This window comes from Mobula birostris, chromosome X (assembly GCF_030028105.1).
Source record: "Mobula birostris isolate sMobBir1 chromosome X, sMobBir1.hap1, whole genome shotgun sequence".
Taxonomy (NCBI): domain Eukaryota; kingdom Metazoa; phylum Chordata; class Chondrichthyes; order Myliobatiformes; family Myliobatidae; genus Mobula; species Mobula birostris.
Genome location: NC_092402.1, coordinates 56,637,766 through 56,661,052, shown reverse-complemented (window position 1 = coordinate 56,661,052; position 23,287 = coordinate 56,637,766). Strand labels below are relative to the sequence as shown.

The following is a 23,287-nucleotide window of genomic DNA, read 5'->3' as shown; positions in this document are numbered from 1 at the left end:
CAAACAGAGAGCAATATAGTGAGGTAATATTCATGTGTTCATGAACCGTTCAGAAATCTGACGACAGAGGGGAAGAAGCTGTTCCCAAAACATTGAATGTGTGTCCTCAGGCTCCTCTACCCCTTACCTGATGGTAGTAAAGAGAATCGGGTATGCCTTGGGTGATGGTTGTCCTTCACGTTGGATGCATTTTGAGGCATTGTCTTTTGAAGATGGTGGGAATTCTCAACGGTGGGAAGGTTTGTGTCCACGATGGAGCTGGCTGGGTGTACAACACTCTGCAGTTTTTTCCAATCCTGTACAGTGGCCCCTCCATACCAATCTGTGCATCAGCCTGTTAGGATGCTCTCCAAGGTACATCTGTAGAAATTGGCTAGCCTTTGGTGACATACCAAATCTTGTCAAGCTCCTAATGAAATATAGCCGCTGGCATGCCTTCTTCGTAAATGCATCAATATTTTGGGCCCAAGGTAGATCTTCAGAGATGTTGGCACCCAGGAACTTGAAACTGCTCACCCTTTCCACTGCTGACCCCTTGACAAGGACTGGTGTGTGTTCCCTCGACTTCCCGTTCCTGAAGTTCACAATCAATTCCTTGGTCTGACTGATGTTGAGTGCAAGGTTGTTGTAGACCACTCAACCAGCTGATCTACCTCACTCCTGTACTCCTCCTTGTCACCATCTGAGATTCTGCCGACAACAGTTGTATCACTGGCGAATTTATAGCTGTGAGCTGTGCGTAGCCACACAGTCATGGGTGTAGAGGGAGTAGAGCAGTGGGCTCCGCTCTTTTTGAACTGGAGCACTGAATCCAATAGTGAAACTTCTCACACCACGTTGGCTGAGACTGGGAACCAGCAGTTTAGTTTATGACACGTGCAGCTCTCAACTCTCAAGTGCAGGAAGACTGGAATTGAGGAATAGGGCAGCATTGCTACAAGTGTACAAGGCGTTGGTGAGACCACACCTGTACTACAGTGTATAGTTTTGGTCCTCTTATCTAATGAAGGCTATACTGGCTTTTGAGGCAGTCAAGAAAAGAGATTCAATGGGTTAATTCCAATAATGAGAGGGGCATTCAGTGCAGCTAAATAAGTTGGATCTGTGTTCTTTGCAGCTCAGAAGGAGGAGTGAGATTATTGAAGTTTATCAACCCTGAAGGTGCTTGACAGGCAGATGGTGGGATGTTTCCACTAGTGGGAGAGTCTCAAATGAGGATTAAAGGGCAGATCATTTAAAATGTCTCACAGAGGGTGGTAAATCTCTGGTATTCTCTACACCCGAAAGGTGTGGAGACCAGATCTCTGAGTCGATTTAATGAGATGGTCGACAAGTTTTGAAAGATTGGGGAATCTGGGGAACAGCAGACGAGGCCTGAGGCAGGTTATCACTACCATTTGAGAGGAGGTATAAGACCCTGATGACCCACACTCAACGATTCAAAAACAGCTTCTTCCTCTCCGCTATCAGATTTCCAAATGGATTATAAATCCAAGAACACTCCCTCACTATTCCTCTTTTGCACTGTTCATAATACCTTACTTTTTTTATTGTAACTGAGAATAATTTTTACATCTTGCACTGTACTGCTGCCACAAAATACATTTCCTGGCATATGCTCGCCGTGATTCTGACATAGAGTATCAGAATCATGACTGATATGTGATTCATATCACATATATAAATATTGTATATGTGATTAAACTTGATTCTGAGTTCAGACATGGTTATACTGCATGGCAGGCTTACAGGGCCGAGTGACCCACTCTTGCTCCTGTGTAGAGTCTGAAGCGCCACAGAGCAACGTAGGAGAGGCCTTGTTCAGGACATACTGTAGAGACTGCTGTGAGAGCCATGCCAGGACCCAGCACTTACTTTCTCTTGGCTTTGTGGCTGATCTGTATCCAAGGCAGCATCGCCTGTCCTGCAGGCGGGCAGGAACAAGGCTGGCAGCGATGTGTTGTAGGCCTTCATGGAGGGAAACTGGTTTCTATCCATGGATGCAGAAGAGTGGGGCCTCATGCCGCCTGAGGTGGCCAGTGTTGTCCTGGTATCACGTGGTCTCCCCAGGCTGTTGGATTTATTTTCCCTCCGCTGATACTCAATGGGAGATTGCAGAGCTGCAGAGAAGGAACGAAAAGATGATCCTCTTTGGTTAATGCAACAATAACAATCTACACAATGTTTTTAACATTGAAAGGAGATCCGCAAGAGTTGGAAATTCATAAAGTACAGAAACAGGCCCTTCGGCCCAGCTGGTCCGTGCTGGCAAAGATGCCCATCTAAGTTACTCTTATATGCCTGTATTTGCCCCAAATCCCTCTGAAACTTTTCTATCCATGTACCTGCCCAAATATGTTGGAACAATTATAAGACTATTAAATGGTCCCCTTGTACATAAGTCTCTTGACCTCACTGTCTACTTCGTTATGACCTTGCGCCTTATTGTCAGCCTGCACTGCACTTTCTCTTTGATTGTACCACTTTATTCTGCACACTGTTATTGATTTTCCCTGTACTACCTCAAAGTACTGATGTGGTGAAATGATCTGTAAGGATGGTATGTAAACAACGTTATTTGCATAAGAAGCATTTGATGGCTCTGGGCCTGTACTCACTGGAGTTTAGAAGAATAAGAGGGGGATCTTATTGGAAATATCTGAATATTGAAAGGTCTATATAGAGTGGATGTTTCTAATAGTGGGGAGTCTAGGACAAGAGGGCACAGCCTCATACACAAGGGTATCCATTTAGAACAGAGATGAGGGGGCATTTCTTTAGCCAGAGTGTGGTGAATCTGTGGAACTCATTGCCACAGACAGCTGTCGAGGCCAAGTCATTGGGTGTATTTAAGGCAGAGGTTGATAGGTTCTTCATTAGTCAGGGCATCATAAGTTACAGGAAGAAGGCAGGAGGTTGGAATTGAGAGTGAAAATAAATCAGCTAAAACTGACAGAGCAGGTTTGATAGGCTGAAGGCCCTAATTCTGCTCTTACAATATGTCTCATTTTCTTATGGTGACAATAATAAACGAATCAGAATCAGAATCAGAATCAGATGTGCTATCTCTGACATAGGTCATGTCATTTGTTGTTTTGTGACAGCAGTACAAGACATAAAAATTTACTATAAACTACAATAAAAATAAATAGTGCATAATACAAATAGTGAGGTGGTGTTCATGGGTTCATGGACTATTCAGAAATCTGATGGCACAGGGGAAGAAGCTGTTCCTAAAATGTTCAGTGTGTGCATTCAGTCTCCTGTACCTCCTCCCTGAATGTAGCAAATTTACTAACTTACCAAACTGACGGCTAAATGTTTGACCAAGTAAGATTTTCAGTAAAATGTAGGGTTCCAACTTGACCAAAGTACCCAGCATGCAATAGCTGTATAAGATGATGAGAGGCATTGATCGCGTGGATAGTCAGAGGCTTTTTCCCAGGGCTGAAATGGCTAACATGAGAGGGCACATTTTTAAGGTGCTTGGAAGTAGGTACAGAGGAGATGTCAGGGGTAAGTTTTTTTTACGCAGAGAGTGGTAAGTGCGTGGAATGGGCTGCTGGCGGCGGTGGTGGAGGCGGAAGCGATAGGGTCTGTTAAGAGACTCCTTGATAGGTACATGGAGCTTAGAAAAATAGAGGGCTATGAGTAACCCTAGGTAATTTCACAGGTAAGTACATGCTTGGCACAGCTTTGTGAGCCGAAGGGCCTGTATTGTGCTGTAGGTTTTCTATGTTTCAATAGGATTGACTCAGCAGGACAGATGTCAGTGGAGTCAGGCCAATGAAGCTGAGAAAGAGTGAAGTGAAGATTACTAGCTGAAGTAAGAGTGCAACATTAAGGAACTGAAGAGCAAAGAACAACTTAACCACAAGGTAAACAAATAAACTAAAGCTGTAATGGAAGGCAATTTCAGCAGGCTGCAATGAGCATGAGAGGTCACTCGTTGGTGATGTAGCACGGGGTTTAAGGAGAGCTCGGGTGCTTTTGGGACTTCTCAGCAGGAGCTAATAAAAAGAAGTGAGGTGTAAGTGGAGAGGCCACTGGGTGAATGGAGAGTGTTAGAGTGGTCAGCCTTTGGATCAGCAGGCTTAGGTGATAAAAAGGCTTGGGCTAGCATAGAATCACACTTATAATGCATGTGACATGAAATTTATTAACTTAGTAGCAGCAGTTCAATGCAATACATAATATAGAAAAAATAAAATAATAATAATAACAAACAAATAAATAAATCTTATTCTGTATACTTTATACAGTATACATATATTGAATAGATTAAAAATCGTGCAAAAAACAGAAATACTATATATTAAAAGAAAGTGAGGTAGTGTCCAAGGGTTCAATGTCCATTTAGGAGTCAGATGGCAGAGGGGAAGAAGCTGTTCCTGAATCGCTGAGTGTGTGCCTTCAGGCTTCTGTATCTCCTACCTGATGGTAACAGTGAGAAAAGGGCATGCCCTGGGTGCTGGAGGTCTTTAATAATGGACGCTGCCTTTCTGAGACACCGCTCCCTAAAGATATCCTGGGTACTTGTAGGCTAGTGCCCAAGACGGAGCTGCAAGTACATAGCTGGTGTGCTGGGAATGTGTCTGGAGTTAATGGTATGTTCCTTATGTGAGATGTGGGAAATTTGGGAGATCTCCAGTCTCCCTGATAACTACATCTGCATGATGTGCACCAAGCTGCAGCTCCTTAGAGACCATGTGATGAACTGGAGATGCAGCTCGATGACCTTGATAGGGCTAACATTTGAGGGTGTTTGATGTCTCTGGGCCTGTACTTGCTGGAGTTTAGAAGAATGGGGGGTGGGAATCAAAATCTATTGAATATTGAAAGGCCTAGATGGAGTGGAAGTGGAGTGGATGTTTCCTATAGTGGAAGAGTCTAGAACCAGAGGGCACAGCCTCAGAACAGAGGGATGTCCCTTTAGAACAGAGATGAGGGGGAATTTCTTTAGCAAAAAGATGATGAATCTGTTGAATTCATTGCCACAGACAGCTTGTAGGTCAAGTCTTTGGGTATATTTAAGGCGGAGGTTGATAGGTTCTTGATTAACCAGGGTGTCAGAGGTTATGGGAAGAAGGCAGGCAAATGGAGTTGAGAGGGATAATAAATCAGCCATGATGGAATGGCGGAGCAGAGCCAATAGACTGAATGGCCTAATTTTCCTCCTATGTCTTCGGGTCATATGGTCTTTTGGCAATTAGTTGATCACAGAATGATGGCAAGCCATTGGAATAGGGACAGGGATCACAGGTGGAAGATCAGCTAGACCAGAGGATGCACAACTAACTCAGCAGACCACCTAAACGGCGATTTTATGTTTTAGACAAATGAGTGGCATTATTTAATGAACTCTCTTCCTCAAAGGACTGTGCAAAGTCAGTGAATACTTTTAAAACAGAGGAAGAAGGCTGTTTGATAAGTAAAAGGGTTAAAGGTCAATGTGGGGGTGAAGGGCTACCGGGGATGGGGGGCGAGGGTTGGGTGGGGAATGGTAGACAGGAATGTGGAGTTTAAATTACAGGCAAATCTACCACTGTCTTCCTACATGACAGAACAGGGACAAGTGTAGGGTATCACCTCAAGCTGCACTTTTCCTTCCAACTCACATACTGTCTAGACGTTGAGCCATAGAGATATGGATACAGGCCCCGCTGGCCCAACAGTACCCGCTCCCTCCCAGTTAGTCCCAATTTCCAGTGTTGCTTCTTAAGTGATAACATTGTACCTGCCTCAACCACTCCTTTGGGAAGCTCATTCCATATACTGTGAAATGAAATGAAGCATCAACTGTTTATTCTCTTCCATATCAGAATTAGGTTTAATATCACCGGCATATGTCGTGGAACTTGTTGTTATGTGGCAGCGGTACAATGCAGTACATGATAATAGAAACTGTAAATTACAGTAAATATATATATAAAATAGTTAAATTAAATAAGTAGTGAGGTGGTGTTCATGGGTTTGATGTCCATTCATCAGGACTTAGTGAAGGGTCTTCACCTGAAACGTCAACTGTTTATTCCTCTCCATAGATGCTGCCGAACCTACTGAGTTCCTCCAGCATTTTGTCTGCGTTGCTTTGGATTTATAGCATCTGCAAAACCTCTTGAGTTCTATCCCATTGTTATCAGACTCACAAATAGTCTCTCATATACTAAAGAAGAATACTTGATCTCCCAATCTACCTCGTGACCCTTGCACCTTAGTTGTCTACCAGCACTGTCCTTTCTCTGTAACTGTAACACTATACCTTGCATTCTTTTTATTGTTTTCCTTTTGTACTATCTCAGTGTACTTTTGTATGGAATGATCTGAGTGGATGCCTGCAAATAAAATCTTTTCACGGTATCTGGATACATAGGATAATAACAAACCATTGACCAATCCCATGCTGGAATCACACAAAATGCTGGAGGAACTCAGCAGGTCAGGCAGCATTTATGGAGGGGAATAAACAGTCAACGTTTCAGGCCAAGATGCTTCATCAGTCTATTCTTCCTGATGAAGGTTCTCAACACAAAACGTTGACTGTTTATACCCCTCCATAGATGCTGCCTGACCTGCTGAGTTCCTCCAGCATTTTGTGTGTGTTGCACAAGATTTCCAGCTTCTGCAGAATCTCTTGAGCCCATGCCAGAATTGTGCCTTCAAATTAAGCAGCAATAATTCGCGTTTCACTCACCATTCAAAAAGTTCCGCTGTGACTCCAAGATTTGACTAACATTCGAAATCCAGGCCTGCCGGATTTCAGGACTTGAGACCTGTAGGACGTAGCGCACCATATTCCCATCTGTCCCACGTGAGGTCAGGGCAAATTTACAAGGATCATTATCCACAGTTTCTTCAAGGCCAAGGCAGCTAACCTGCATGGGGGTGGGATGGAGAGAAGTACTCGATAAATAAAAATCACCACAGAAGCAGCACTCATTTTCTGGTGGTGCGGAACAGGAGGTGTTGTCACATGCAGACTCCACACTGAGAGCATCCTAGATCAAGACTGAACTTGGGTCACCCAAGGATGAATTTCTACCCACCAACACAGATTTTTTTCGACTATCTTTGAGAAATGAGATCGGAAAACCATCAAGGTTGTGGCACGGGGTGTCAGCACGAATTGTATGTGGTATGTCGGAGGAGTATGAGTTGGAAGGTGCCAAGTTTGACCTCCAGAAGGTTGTTGACTGTGGGAGGACAGGGAAGCTGAGGGAAATGATTCATGGTAGAGAATGTATTTGCATCAGAGTCCCTGCTTTGACACAGTGAGCATGTAACATGGAGGTTGAGAGTCTGATAAGGTCAGTGACTTGGATGGCAGAATTGATGGGGCTGTGGTCATGTTTGCAGGCAATACAATGACAGGTGGAGGTGTAGGCAGAGGTGAGGAAGCCTGCAGAAGGACTTGGGCAGATTAGGAGATTGGGCAAAGTTGCAGCAGATGGAATACAGTGCATGAATTGTATGGTCATGCACTTTGGGGCAGAAGGAATATAGACTATTTTCTAAAAGGGGAGCGAATTTGGAAATTAGAGGTGCAAAGGGACTTGAGAGTCCTGGTGCAGGGTTCTCTAAAGGTTAACTTACAGGTGAGTCAGTGGTAAAAACGGCAAATGTAATGTTCGCATTCATTTTGAAAACACTAGAATTTAAAAGAGGCACTGCTCAGATTATATTTGGAATATTGTGAGTAGTTTTGGGCTCCAGAAGAGGTTTATGAGAATGATCCGGGAATGAAAGTGTTAACATTTGAGAGCATTTGGTGGCTCGGGAGTTTAGAAGAATGAGGGGTGAACTCAGTGAAACCCATCAAATATTGGAAGGCCAAGACAGAGTGGAAACGGAGAAGATGTTTCCAGTAGTCGGAGAGTCTAGGACCAGAGGGCACAGCCTTAGAATCGAAGGACATCCCTTTAGAACAGAGATGAGAGGAATTTGTTCAGCAAGAGGATGGTGAATCTGTGGAATTCATTGCCACAGGCAGCTGTGGAGGCCAAGTCATTGGGTATATTTAAAGTGGAGGTTGATAGGTTCTTAATTAGTCAGAGCATAAAGGTTATGGGGAGAAGGCAGGAGATTTAGGCTGAGAAGGAAAATAAGTTAGCTAAAATGGAATGGCGAAGCAAACTTGATGGGCTGAATGACCTAGTTCTGCTCCTATGTCTTATGGTGTAAAGTATTTATTTATGGGAAACCAATTAAAAAAAAGAGCGTGCCAGCTAGTGAATCCTTACCTTGAAAAACTGCAAAGGAGAGAACAAGTTTGAACAAATTTAGAAGAGAAATAATAGGTTAAAAGCAAAGCAATCTCTTTTGATTTTTCTGCTCATTGAAATCTCTCACATATTCTGCAACCTAGCAACAAAAGATGTAGCAATTAACAGCCTCTCGTTAATTGGGAGCTAGTAGGTATTTATATGCATTGGGATTATTTGATATAAAAATGGATTTCTGCCTGTGACTGACAGACTGACTGACTGACCGACTGACCGACTGACCGACTGACCTTGTGTACTGAGCACTTGCCCTGGCCAGGATTTGTGACTGGCCTCTTACCATGCAATTCTGCAGCTCATTACCAGGAGGTGTTAACACTGTCCTCCCTCTTGTCTCGGATGATCAGAGCCCAGACCCAGAGCAGGATCCTGAATCCCACTTCCAGTCCGGCACTTCAAACTTCCTCAACTCTTTCAGAAGCTTTCGGGAAAGGAAAAATGTAAGCAACAGCTAAAACGCAAAAAAATGCCCCATTTATTCCTCGCCCCCCCCACCCCCATGCATGCTTGGACAGCTTCAAAATTTGAAATAAATCATTTTTTAAAAAACCTCAAATTTGATAAATTCGAAGGAGTTGCTTCAGAAATGAAAGTAGGGGACCTGCCAGATCCCTTAAAGCTTCACAGTGAGTGTGTGAGTGAGAGAGGGAGAGAGAGAAAGGGTGGGGGGGGGGGGGAGGGAGGGAGAGAGAGAGAGAGAGAGAGAGAGAGAGAGAGAGAGAGAGTGTAAGTGTCAATGGGTGTGCCTTGGAAGGATGTTCAAGAGCAAGTGTGTAAGAGTGAGTGTGTGGTATGAGTGAGTGAAAATACGTGAAAGAGCATTTGTCAGTGTCTGTGGGTGTGAGGGGAAATATGTAAGTGTGAGTGCGTCCGGGGAGTGTTTAAAGAGCAAGGGTGTAAGAGTGTGTCAGTGTGTGTGTCTGACTGAGTGCATGAGTAAGCTTGTGAATAATCAATTGCGTGGGAGAGAGAGAGAGAGAGAGAGAGAGAGAGAGAGAGTGTGTGTGTGTGTGTGTGTGTGTGTGTGTGCATGTGCACGCGCATGAGTACAAGTAAGCAGGTGTGAGTGTGACTGGTCTTGAAACTATGCAACCCACCTGATGCTGGTCAATCTGTCAACAATGGCCCAACCCATTTAAGAGACTAGAGCTGATGTCAGTTACTCACCCTACCCCGACACAACTGATCATTCACCTCAGCACCACTTCCCAATGCTATCACAGATCCCATGGTCCCTGTAATATCAAAAGATCTATCTGTCTGTCAGTGACTGAGCCTCTCCAGGCCTCTTGGATAGAAAATTCTATAGTTTCTGTAACCTCCAGCTGAAGAAGTCTCTTTGCCCTGTATGGCCAAATCCTTATTTTGAGACTATAACCCCTGGTTCCAGACATCCTGACCAAGGGAGACATCAAGCGAACTAGGGCTTTTCTCTTTGGAGCGAAGGAGCATGAGAGGTGACTTGGTAGAGGTGTACAAGATGATAAGAGGCATAGATTGAGTGGACAGCCAGAGTCTTTTTGTCAGAACAGAAATGGCTAAACTGAGGGGACATGATTTTAAGGAGATTGTAGGGAAGTATTGGGGGAATGTCAGAGGTAAGTTTTTTTGAGCTGTAATATTCTATGTTCTATTTTCTATGCTCTTCTATGACTGGTGGACCAGGAATAAAGGGCCAAATGGCCTACTCCTACTTCAGTTTCCTTTGTTGTGAGCAAGTGAGAGCCTCTGTGCCATCAAAACTGGGTTGGAAGTCTGGAAAATGGAGGTTAGGTTCTGTTCCATCAGTGAGTGGATAGACAGGTGCCCATAAGCCAGAGGTAGACGAGATTTGTCCTACTATAAGCACAGAAGAAAGGCAAAAAGGGAAAGGCTGCCAATCACCTTAATACTGTTCTTGAAGAGATAACCCGGCAGAGAAAATCCCTTCTTCTTATCTAGTGGCTCACTAAAGATCACGATCTGCTCGAAGAGGAAAACTCGCCGCTCCTTGCTGCGGGAGAGGAAGCCAGCGTCCTGTTCGATCACGTGGAAGGTGTCCTGTTGAAGGAGTTTTCCCTGAGCGGTGATCTTGCCCTGGAGTTGGAAGGAATGGTGCACATGTCAGATTCTGCTGAGGTGCAGCGATTCAGTGATCAGAGTGAGGACAACTGATAAACGCAGCAAAGCTGAACCTGTCACCTCAGAGCTGAGGCTGGAGTGGTCATAGTGTGATTTCCCATCAGCTGTCCATCCTACAGCTCTCCTGGGGGATAGGGGGGCAATGCCCAATGAGCCCAATCATTGCCACCTCTTTCGATTCCTGGCCTACACCACGGGCCCTTACACTGATGTCACTGTGAGCAAGTAGCTTTTGAGAAGGGCACCGATTTTACCTCATTTCTTGTGCACAGAGCTAATTCCCATGCATACTGTATGTCCCTGGGGAAACTTGTGTTGAGACCAGAAGGCAAAGATTTATGGTCCTGGAAGTATTCTGACCGGGTGCATCATGGCCCGGTATAGAAATTCAAATACACAGGACCACAGGAGATGACAGAGTGGTGGGATGAAGCCCATTCCATCACAGGTGCAGCTCTCCCCACCATCAAGGTCATCTACAAGAGACGGTATCTCAGGAAGGCAGCATCCATCACGAAGGACGCTCACCATCTGGACCATGCCCTCTTCTCAATGCTGCCATTTAGCAGGAGGTACAGGAGCCTGAAGACCCACAAGGTTCAACTCCAGTTTCTTCCCCACTGCCATCAGGTTCTTGTACCGACCTGAAAAGCCAAACACTATCCTGGACTATATTTCCCTCAACCTTTACTGCCGTTGTTTTGTCATTTAAGTTAAGTTGTATTATTTTAAGTTTATGTAATTTATGTTTGTAGTGTACTGTGTTGCTGCTGCAAAAGGTGAAATTTCCTGGCATTTATAAACATGGATGTGTATGCCCATGACATTAAACAGACTCATAATGCAAAATGACCATCCTCCAAACACCTTCCTAAGACTACAAGGTGGAAGAAAGAGCCTTGCCAAGGGTTGTTAAACTGGAAAATGAAGAAAGCAGCTGAAAGCCAGAGGTACCTCGAAGCCTTGTAAACGACCAACGTTCATCATATCATTGCAGCGCCTGGGTACAAAGCACATCACCTCCACAGCTTTCTGCAGGGGAAAACATCACAAGGTTAAGACACGTGCAGGAGGTTCACCTTGCCTACCCAGGTTTGAGAGTGGAGAGAGGGAAGGTGAGGGGACTTTCATAAAGGAATTCCAGAGTGGGGCACTAAAATGTCTCCCACAAGAATCTTGGACCAACTCATTGCCCTGACTGACGAAGGCTAATGTGCCAAAAGCCTTCTTCACCACCCTGCCTACCTACAACTCTACTTTCAAGGAAAGTGTACACCTAGGATCACTCTGCTGTTCACTGTGAAAATCCTACCTTGGTTTATCTTCCCCAAATGACACAAAAGTTGGTGGTGTTGTGGACCGTGTAGAAGGTTGTCGTAGGTTACCATGGGACAATGACAGGATGCAGAGCTGGGTTGAGAAGTGGCAGATGAAGTTCAATCTGGAAAAGTGTGAAATGATTCACTTCGGAAGACAGAAGGCAGGCTATTCATAGATTCCTTGAAGTTACCACACAAGTTGATAGGGTTGTTAAGAAGGTGTAGGGTGTGTTGGCCTTCAGTAGTTGGGGAATTAAGTTCAAGAGCCGTGAGATAATGTTGCAGCTCTACAAAACTCTTATTAGACCACACTTGGAGTATTGTGTTCAGATCTGGTCGACTCATTATTGGAAGAATGTGAAAGCTTTAGAAAAGGTACAGAGGAGATTTACCAGGATGCTGCCGGGATTAAAGAGCATGTTTTATGAGGGTAGACTGAGTGAGCTAGGGCTTTTCTCTCTGGAGTGAAGGATGATGAGAGGTGATTTGATGGAGGTGTACAAGAAGATAGAGTGGAAAGCCAGAGACTTTTTCCCAGAAAATGGTTCTGGTACAAAAACTTCTTACCCCAAACTGTTTCCATCACAACCATTCCCCAACTCAGGACAAGAAGTGCATGGCAACCAAGACCTCAGATTTTTCATATTGTGGAGGCAAAAGTGTTAAAGAGGCTGTTAGACAGATGAATATGCAGGGGAAGCAGGAATACAGATCATGTACATACAGAAGGAATTAGTTTAATTTGGCATCGTGTCTGGCACAGACATTGTAGGATGAATGGCCTTTTCATCTGCTGTACAGTTCTGTGTTCTAAATTTCCCTACTACTGACGCTCGCTTATCCATAAGACCATAAGATATTAGAGCAGAATTAGGATATTCAACCCATCGAGTCTACTCCACCATTCCATCATGGCTGATATATTATACCTCTCAACCGCATTCTCTTGCTTTTCCCCATAACCTTAACTCCCTTACTAATCAAGGACCTATCAGCTTCAGCTTTAAGTATACTCAATGACATGGCCTTCACAGCCATCTGTGGCAATTAATTCCACAGATTCATCGCCTTCTGGCAAAGAAATTCCTCCTCATCCCTATTCTAAATGAATGTCCCTCTATTCTGAGGCTGTGCCCTCTGATCCTAGACTCCCCCACTGGAGGAAACAGTCCCTCCACATCCAATCTATCTAGGCCATTCAGTATTCAATAGGTTTCAATGAGGTTCCACCCCCTCCTCATTCTTCTAAACTCTAGCGAATACCGGCCCAGAGCTCCTCATGCATTAACCCTTTCACTCCCAGAATCATTCTCGTGAACCTCCTCTGGACCCTCTCCAATGCCAGCACATCTTTTCTTAGATAAGGGGCCAAAAACTGTTCACAATACTCCAAATGTGGTCTGACCAATGCCTCATAAAGCCTCAGCATTACATCCTTGCTCTTACGTATATGTGCTTTACTAGTCCTCTCGAAATGAATGCTAACATTGCATTTGGCTTCCTCACCACCATCTCAACCTACAAGTTAATCTTTACGGAATCCTGCACAAGGACTCCCAAGTCCCTTTGCACCTCTGATTTTTGAATTTTCTCTCTACTTAGAAAATAGTCTACACCTTTATTCCTTCTACCGAAGTGCATGACCATACACTTCCCTTCCATCTGCCACTTCTTTGCCCATTCTCCTAATCTGTCTAACTCCTTCTGCAGACTCCCTGCTTCCTCAGCATTACCTGCCCCTCCATCTATCTCCTTATTGTCCGCAAACTTGGCCACAAAATAATCAATTCCGTCATCAAAATTATTGACAAATAACATAAAAAGAATTGGTCCCAACACTAATCCCTGCAGAACACCATTAGTCATTGGCAGCCAACCAGAAAAGGATCACACATCAAAGTTGCTGGTGAACGCAGCAGGCCAGGCAGCATCTCTAGGAAGAGGTACAGTCGACGTTTCAGGCCGAGACCCTTTGTCAGGACTAACTGAAGGAAGAGTGAGTAAGGGATTTGAAAGTGGGAGGGGGAAGGGGAGATCCAAAATGATAGGGGAAGACAGGAGGGGGAGGGATAGAGCCAAGAGCTGGACAGGTGATAGGCAAAAGGGATACGAGAGGATCATGGGACAGGAGGCCCGGGAAGAAAGACAAGGGAGGGGGGACCCAGAGGATGGGCAAGAGGTATATTCAGAGGGACAGAGGGAGAAAAAGGAGAGTGAGAGAAAGAATGTATGCATAAAAAAGAGTAACAGATGGGGTACGAGGGGGAGGTGGGGCCTTAGCGGAAGTTAGAGAAGTCGATGTTCATGCCATCAGGTTGGAGGCTACCCAGACGGAATATAAGGTGTTGTTCCTCCAACCTGAGTGTGGCTTCATCTTTACAGTAGAGGAGGCCGTGGATAGACATGTCAGAATGGGAATGGGATGTGGAATTAAAATGTGTGGCCACTGGGAGATCCTGCTTTCTCTGGCGGACAGAGCGTAGATGTTCAGCAAAGCGGTCTCCCAGTCTGCGTCGGGTCTCGCCAATATATAAAAGGCCACATCGGGAGCACCGGACGCAGTATATCACCCCAGTCGACTCACAGGTGAAGTGTTGCCTCACCTGGAAGGACTGTTTGGGGCCCTGAATGGTGGTAAGGGAGGAAGTGTAAGGGCATGTGTAGCACTGATCCCACCACTAAGCACATCTTTCCCTCCCCGCCTCTCTCTGCATTCCGCAGGGATCGCTCCCTACACAACTCCCTTGTCCATTCGTCCCCCCCATCCCTCCCCACTGATCTCCCTCCTGGCACTTATCCGTGTAAGCGGAACAAGTGCTACACATGCCCTTACACTTCCTCCCTTACCACCATTCAGGGCCTCAAACAGTCCTTCCAGGTGAGGCAACACTTCACCTGTGAGTCAACTGGGGTGATATACTGCGTCCGGTGCTCCCGATGTGGCCTTTTACATATTGGCGAGACCCGACGCAGACTGGGAGACCGCTTTGCTGAACATCTACGCTCTGTCCGCCAGAGAAAGCAGGATCTCTCAGTGGCCACACATTTTAATTCCACATCCCATTCCCATTCTGACATGTCTATCCACGGCCTCCTCTACTGTAAAGATGAAGCCACACTCAGGTTGGAGGAACAACACCTTATATTCCGTCTGGGTAGCCTCCAACCTGATGGCATGAACATCGACTTCTCTAACTACCGCTAAGGCCCCACCTCCCCCTCGTACCCCATCTGTTACTCATTTTTATGCACACATTCTTTCTCTCACTCTCCTTTTTCTCCCTCTGTCCCTCTGAATATACCTCTTGCCATCCTCTGGGTCCCCCTCCCCCTTGTCTTTCTTCCCGGACCTCCTGTCCCATGATCCTCTCGTATCCCCTTTTGCCAATCACTTGTCCAGCTCTTGGCTCCATCCCTCCCCCTCCTGTCTTCTCCTATCATTTTGGATCTCACCCTCCCCCTCCAACTTTCAAATCCCTTACTCACTCTTCCTTCAGTTAGTCCTGACGAAGGGTCTCGGCCTGAAACGTCGACTGCACCTCTTCCTACAGATGCTGCTTGGCCTGCTGCGTTCACCAGCAACTTTGATGTGTGTTGCTTGAATTTCCAGCATCTGCAGAATTCCTGTTGTTAACCAGAAAAGGATGCTTTTATTCCCACTCTTTGCCTCCTGCCAATCAGCCAATGCTCTATCCATGCTAGTATCCTTCCTGTAATACCACGGGCTCTTAATTTGTTAAGCAGCCTCATGTATGGCACCTTGTCAAAGGCCTTCTGTAAAACCAAGTACACAATATCCACTGACTCTCCTTTATCTATCCTGTTTCTTATTTCTTCAAAGAATTCTAACAGATTTGCCAGGCAAGATTTTCTCTTGAGGAAACCATGCTGCCTAGGGCCTACTTTATTATGTGCCTCCAAGTACCCTAAAACCGCATTCTTTGAACTTCTTTGTGAACCATCTGAGAGAATTAGTTCACATGGAAACAATAGAGGGATAGGATTGATGGGATATCCCTGAGACAACATAGTATAAGAATTCCCCGAAGGCATGGCATTAAATATTGCAGCAACACAGACAGGGGTATGGAAGGAGCCACAACTGGAAAAGGTCAGAGTGCTTGGTGGGATGGAGCAAGTCACAATAAAAGGGAGGAAGTTCATTAGCATCTTCTCAAGGGAAACTAGGGATGGACAATAACTTCTGATAATGCCCACATCCCCAGAAACTGAAGAAATGAAATGTGCTATCAAGTGATTTGAAAACATAGTGACCAGTTTGAAATCAAAACTGCCGGAGTGCTGCAGTACAAGTTAGAATCGGAAATTTTAAGGAACGTACAATACAGTATAGGAAGAGATCCTTTGGCCCACCAAATCAGCCAACAGAAGGGAAATGGGGAGAAGAGGCAAGCTATGGTGATAGGGGATTTGTTAATTAGGGGAACGGAAAGGAGGTTCTGTGGGCGAGAATGAAATTCCCCGATGGTATGTTGCCTCCCGGGTGCCAGGGTCTGGGACATCGCGGATCGAGTCCTCAGCATTCATTAAGTGGGAGGGTGAACAGCCAGAAGTCATGTCCCATGTAGGTAAGACTGACATGGGTAGGACGAGTGACAAGGTTCTCCATTCGGGGAGTTTGGTGCTAAGTTAAAGGGCAGGACCTCCAGGGTTGTGATCTCAGGACTGCTACCCGTGCCACATGCTAGTGAGGCCGGAACTAGGAAGATTATACAGTTTAAAACGTGACTAAGGAGCTGGTGTAGGAGGGAGGGAATAAAATTTTTGGATCTTTGGGCTCTCTTCCAGGGAAGGTGGGACCTGTACAGAGGGGACGGTTTGCACCTAAACTGGAGGGGTACTAAAATCCTAGTGGGAAGGTTTGTTAATGCTGCACAGTGGAGTTTAAATTAGAGTTGCAGGGGAATGGGAACCAAAGTGCCAGAACAGCTAGTGGAGAGATTGTGGAGACAGATGTTGGTAAGACCTCAGACAAAGTTAGGGATCAAAGGGTCGAGCATGAAGTGACTAGTGTCTTGAGCTGTGTAATTTCAATGCAATAACTATTATAGGAAAGGCAGATGAGCTCGGGGCATGGATCAAAGCCTGGAATTATGACATTGCAGCCATTAGTGAGACTTGGTTGCAGGAGGGGCAGGACTGGCAGCTCAATATTCCGGGATATTGATCTAAGGGATTCTACAGATATGTTAAGAGCAAAAGGATTGCAATGGACAAAATTGGTCCTCTCGAAGGTCAGATTGGTAATCCATTTGTGGAGCCAAAACAGATGGAGGAGATCTTAAAAGAATTTTTTTGCTTCTGTAATTACTCAGGAGACAGACACAGAGTCTATAGAAGTGAGGCAAAGCGGCATCAACAGTTGTTTCACTGTTATAAAAAGGCTCCAAACATAAACCAGGAAATTATAGGCCAGTGAGTCTGATATCAGTTGTGGGAAAGTTATTGGAAAGTATTCTAAGGGACCAGATACATAAGTTTTTGGATAGACACAGGGTGATTATGGATAGTTAGTGTGGCTTTGTGCATGGTAAGTTTTTCGAGGAAGTTACTAGGAAAGTGGATGAGGGCAAGGCAGTGGATATTGTCTACATGAACTGTAGCAAGGCATTTGACAAGGTCCTGCATGGGAGGTTGGTCAGAAAGGTTCAGTCGCTTGGCATTCAAGATAAGGTAGTAAATTGGATTTGACATTGGCTTTGTGGGAGAAGCCAGAGAGTGGTAGGAGAGGGTTGCCTCTCTGACTGGAGGCCTGTGACTAGTGGAGTGCCACAGGGACTGGTGCTGGGTCTATTGTTGTTTGTCATCTATATTAATGATCTGAATGATAATGTGGTTAACTGGCTCAGCAAGTTTGCAGATGACACCAAGATTGGGGGTGTTGTGACAGCAAGGAAGGCTATCACGGCTTGCAGAGGGATCTGCATCAGATTGAAAATGAGCTGAAAAAAGGCAGATGGAATTTAATGCAGACAAGTACAAGGTTTTGCACTTCAGTAGGACCAACCAGGGTAGGTCTTATACCGTGAACGATAGGGCACTGAGGAGTGTGGTAGAACAAAGGGATCTGGGAAAACAGGCCCATAATTCATTGAAAGTGGTGTCACATTAGGGTGGTAAAGAAAGCTTTTGGCACATTGGCCTTCGTAATTCAATGTATTGAGTACAAAAGGTGGGATGTTATGTTGAAGTTGTCTCAGACATTGGTAAGGCCTAATTTGGAGTATTGTGTGCAGTTTTGGTCACCTACCTACAGGAAAGAAGTAAATAAGGTTGAAAGAGTGCAGGGAAAATTTTCAAGGATGTTGCCAGGTCTGGAGGACCTGAGTTATAAGGAAAGATTGAAAAGATTAGGACTTAATCCTTGGAACATAGAAGATTGTGAGGAGATTTGATAGAGGTATACAACATTATGAGGGGTATAGATAGGGTAAACACGAGCAGGCTTTTTCCACTGGGGTTGGTTGGGACTACAACCAGAGGTCATGGGTTAAAGGTGAAAGGTGAAAAGTTTAAGGGAACACAAGGGGAAACTTCTTCACTCAGCGAGTCATGAGAGTGTGGAATGAGCTGCCAGCACAAGTGGTGGATGCGAGCGTGATTCCAACGATTGAGGGAAGTTTGGATAGATAAATGGATGGGAGGGGTATAGAGGACTATGGTCCTGGTGCAGGTTGTTGGGAGTAGGCAGCTTAAATGGTTCAGCACGGACCAGTTGTGCTAAGGGGCCTGTTTCTGTGCTGTACTCCTCCATGACTCTATCTCTTCTCCACTCTCCCATTAGGCAGAAGATACGAAAGTCTGAAAATACATACCAACAGGCTCAAGGACAGCTTCTATCCTGCTGTTATAAGGTTAATGCACAGACTCTTGTACAATAAAGGTGAACTCTTGATCCCTCAATCTATCTTATCCTGGCCCTTATACCTTAATTGCCTGCCTCCATGTCACTTTCTCGGCAAAGCTATGTTCTGCATTCTGTTATTGTTTCCTTTCCCTATTCTGTTCTTGTTTTTCCTTTTGTACTACCTTAATGTTGTCAGGTCTCCACAGGCAGACACCTCCCAGTCTCCACCCAGCTTGTTTCCAGCTCATCTCCTGCAGCCTATTTAAACCCAGCTCTCATCCACAGTTCTTACTCACCCATCAAACCAACCAGTTGTTTCTAGCCTTCAGTTGTCATCTTGCCTTGTTGTGTTAAGTATCTATTCCCTCTTGTTTAGTGGCCCCTCATGACTTGTTATTTTACAATTATTATTAGAGTTATCACTGCCAAATCACCTCCACTGCTCAAGCCTCCTCTGCGTTTTCTGACAGATGTACTGATATATGGAATGATCTGTTTGGATGGCCTTTCACTCTATCTCAGTACATGTAACAATAATAAACCAATTACCACTCCTGCATTTACACCAATCCCATTTTATTCTCCCCACATTCCCACCAAATCCCCCCAGATTCTACCCCTCAGCCACACATTAAGGATAATTTACAGTGGCCAATTAATCCATCAACCTGTGTGTCATTGGGATGTGGGGGGAGATCCCACGTGGTCATGGAGAGAATGTGCAAACTCCACGCAGAGGTCAGGATCGAACCTGGGTCTCTGGAGCTGTGAGATGGCAGCTCTACCCGCTGTGCCACTGTGCTGTCTGTAGTGAGTAGTAGTTACTGTACCTCTAACTGAGTGGTGTCCAGCTCAGCCTTCTTTGAATACTTCAGGAGATCCTGGAGAAAGGGGTAGAAAAAAGGACAGGTGACTTAAGGGCTGCAAATTCATCAGCCATATCAGTATAATCAAACAATAAATGATTATTTTCCCACGGCAACAAATTTAGTACTCAGAAATAGTCTCTAAAGGGTAGCAGAACCAGTAATGCCTTGTTTTTAGGTAGGCTGAAGAGGAGGAAATACTGTCGTGTTTTTGCATCATCTAAAATCCCTCCCCAGTGCCTGGAGTACTAACAGGAGCTGTATGGGGTTAAGTTTATTGGAAGGGCAATTAAATAGACCTTACAATAAGCTGCCTGGCCCTGCTGATTGCACAGAGTGTGTTGGGGTTGGATAAACTACACGGAGTGGGAAGGGCAGGTGTTTCGCCCGTGTCTCGTCCCAACAGCTGCATCCTCGTGGTGGCTTTGGCAATCCAGGAGAGAAACAGGCTCAGTGGAGAAGTAACTGATAAACGAGAAGTTGGCAGGGCTGTGGGGGAAGAGCGGGGCAATTGGATAAGTTGGTTGGCACTTTCACTTAAAAGGTACAGACACTGTAAGCAAAATAGCTTCCACCCTTGTTGTATGACTCAATGCTAGATCCTTCTAGAAATGTACGGATGTTGCATAGTGTTTTACAGCACAGAAACAGGCCCTTCAGCCCTACTCATCCATGCTGATCAAGGTGCTTATCCAAACTAATCTTATTTCCACAAATTCCCCCTAAGCCCATGTACCTGTCCGAATCTCTTTTAAACACTGTAATTGCGCACACCTTTACCATTTTTCTTCCATATATTCACCACCCTCTGTGTGAAAAAGCCGTCCCTCAGGTCCCTTTTAAATCTTTTCCCTCTCACTTTAAATCTATCTCCTCTAGTTTTAGACTTCCCTGCCCTGAGGAAAAAGATTGTGATTATCTATACCCAGTGTAAGTACTTATGCATAGCCAGTCGTGCTGCAACTCTTTTGGGTTATAAGCATAGATTATGTTGATGGAGTGAGAAGGAGAAGGGAATTTAACCAACATAGTCTAGGTGGACCTAATGTCCTGAGTTTGTGCTGTAATATGATGGGGTAAGAATTTAAAGAAGGCCACGGCAAGCTCACATTCATTTTGCTGTATCTGGTGCTCCTGGTGCGGCCTCCTCTATATCGGTGAGATCCAACGTAAGATTTGGGGACCGTCTTGTCGAACATCTTTGCCGCATCTGCTACAAAAGGCAGGTTTTCTTGGTGGCCACCCACTTTAATTCAAAGGCAGCGCCAGACTGATTGGATGTACATAAAGTGACGCTAGGTGATGCGGAAGTAGTGGTGGGGTGGGTTAACGGGTGGGGGGGGGTGTTGATCAGCCTGACGGCTTGGGGGAAGTAACTGGTTTTGGGTCTGGTTGTCCTGGCGTGGACGTTGCATAGCCACTTCCCTGATGGGAGCAGAGCAAACGGTCCAGAAGTAGGGTCCATCGTGACATTGCTGACCTTTCTGGTGCCGGTGATGCGTTGGGCAGTTTTAACTACCCGTTGCAGAGCCTTCCTCTCCGCCACAGCGCAGTTTCCTCACATTACGGTAATACAGCAAATTGTGAGCCTGATATGAATCCTTCATTCCCGGGAAATCCAGGACATTCCTGGAGCTGGGGGAGGCATGCACACTGGAACTGGCAATCATGGAGCATAACTCATAACTGGCTGCAAGGCTTCAGTTGCTAACATCAGTAGGGTCAGAATCAGATTTATTATCACTCACTTTGATAATATGACATCTGTTGTTTTGCAGCATCTGTACAGTGCAAATTCATGAAATTACTGTAAATTACAAAAACAAATATTGCAAAGGAAAAATGGAGTGTTCACGGATTAATAGACTGTTCAGAAATCAGTTGGCAGACGGGAAGAAACCGTTTCAGAATCATTGTGTGTGGGTCTGCCCTTAAAGGGCCGGAAGATCTGCAGGGTCGCCAAAACTGTTCAGTACAGAGGCCACAAGCATTGCGTGCCTGGCAGTGTGCGAAGTCGCTGCTTTCAGTTTGTTAAAGTGCCCCGCTAACAGGTCAGCCATAGCACCACTGTTGTGCGTCCAGTTGAGCGCAGACAGACTCCTGAGTACCACAGAGCAAAATTGCGCATCGCAGAGTGCGTGTTCAGACACGCAAGAGGTTAGAAGCAGCTCAGATGCAGCTACCTGGGCAGAATGTTCCAATCCTCCGTGATAGAAGGAAGGAGGAAAATTGTTCATTGGGTCGGGCACAGAGCAGCTTCCGGGAACTGGCAAAGGAGCAGGAAGGAACTGTTCAGCCAGCTCAAGGCTTACATACGACAACAAACCACACACTCCTTCCATTCCATACCCACACTGACCCTTTCTCTGTTGCTATGTTGACAGGGGTTGCTGTCTCACTACGTGGGCCGGTGCAAATAAACAGATTGGCTGAGGAATGGCAAACAAATTTCAATGCTTAATCAAGAACAAGCATCCCCTTCGATAATATTGGTTATTTATGAGTAGGCCCAGGCATAAACAGACTGGTCCCCACCTTCAGAAGAAGCTGGTACTTCATGATTCTTTGAACGGGTTTGATAAGTAAGTCATTCAACTGAAGCCTGTGGCCTAGCTGTTGCTTCAACTCCTGAAAAACAAGCACAAAGCATTACTATAGAAGGGGCGGGGGGGGGGTGGTCAACCTTATGCTTCCTGAATGTTGCTTTCTTCCCCCAAATTCACCACATTCACAGCACTCTATGCAACTGTTTGTTATCTTTTAAGCATATTTAGCACTCTGTAAACAAGAAATATTCTGTATCAATTACTGCCACGTTAAAAGCTCTAACTTTACACTCACTAAGCACATAAGATGCACAAAATGCTTGCAGTCAGCAAAGCTGGAGCTCTGGATTCAAAGCCACATCTCCAGAGATAACATGGAATAAGCTCCCTATTCTTCCCCAGTTAAGGTCAGGCATGCTAGCATAGAACTTAGTCCAAGCGCTGTGTGTGCAAAACCAGAGCGAAATGAAAGGGCACTCACTTCGAAGTAGGTGTCGATGTACTCGGAGACGATATGCTCTGATTTAGGTTTATTCTGGCAATAAACCACGTACATGTGCAACCGTCTTTCCTGGAAAATAATAGACGTTCATTCTGCTTAAGTTTCAACTCCAGACAAGAACACACGACACAGGTCCCCAGCATTCCTCTTCGCACACGCACATTGTTCCTTTCCTGGCCCTCGCACAAGGTGAGCTGGCCACAGGATCCAAAATTGACATGGTGGCTTGGTAATAGGAGGCAGAGGGACTTAATAATGGTGGCGGGATGCCTTTCTGATTGGGACATCAGTGACAGTGGGGTTACTGCAGGGATCAGTGCTGAGACACTTATTACTTGTGAGATACACTCAATGGCCACTTTATTAAGTACACCCACACACTTGCTCATATATCCAATTAACCAATGCATAAAAGCATGCAGACATGGCCAAGAGGTTCAGTTGTTTTTCAGACCAAACATTAAAATGAGGAAGAAGTGTGATTGAAGTGACTTAAACCATGGAATGATCGTTGGTGTCAGATAGGGTGGTTTGAGTATCTCAGAAATTGCTGATCTCCTGAGGTTTTCATGCACAACCGTCTCTAGAGCAGGTGTTCCCAACCCTTTTGATGCCATAAACCCCTACCATTGACTGAGGCGTCCGTGGACTCCAGGTTGGGAACCTCTACTCTAGAGTTTACAAAGAGTGGTCTGAAAAACAAAAAAAAAATCCAGTGACTGACAATTCTCTGGGCAAAAAATGCCTTGTTAATGAGAAAGCGGAGGAGAATGGCCAGACTGG

The 23,287-nt window shown here is 45.3% G+C and overlaps 1 protein-coding gene across 3 annotated transcripts in view; it reads right to left on the bottom strand.

Annotated features, from left to right (window-relative positions):
- The window catches only part of LOC140191630 (rho guanine nucleotide exchange factor 25-like), a 313,824-nt gene that overhangs the window by 5,237 nt on the left and 285,300 nt on the right, over positions 1 to 23,287 (bottom strand). For 2 of the 3 annotated variants that reach the window (XM_072249206.1, XM_072249208.1), the window contains 7 exons: positions 22,484 to 22,573; positions 21,992 to 22,084; positions 19,421 to 19,471; positions 11,358 to 11,435; positions 10,167 to 10,358; positions 6,695 to 6,875; positions 1,876 to 2,120 (listed from right to left, as the gene is read on the bottom strand). In XM_072249206.1, coding sequence (XP_072105307.1) covers positions 1,876 to 2,120; positions 6,695 to 6,875; positions 10,167 to 10,358; positions 11,358 to 11,435; positions 19,421 to 19,471; positions 21,992 to 22,084; positions 22,484 to 22,573 — 930 coding nt within the window. The remainder of the gene's footprint in view (positions 1 to 1,875; positions 2,121 to 6,694; positions 6,876 to 10,166; positions 10,359 to 11,357; positions 11,436 to 19,420; positions 19,472 to 21,991; positions 22,085 to 22,483; positions 22,574 to 23,287) is intronic. The other variant, XM_072249207.1, reaches the window with a different exon arrangement.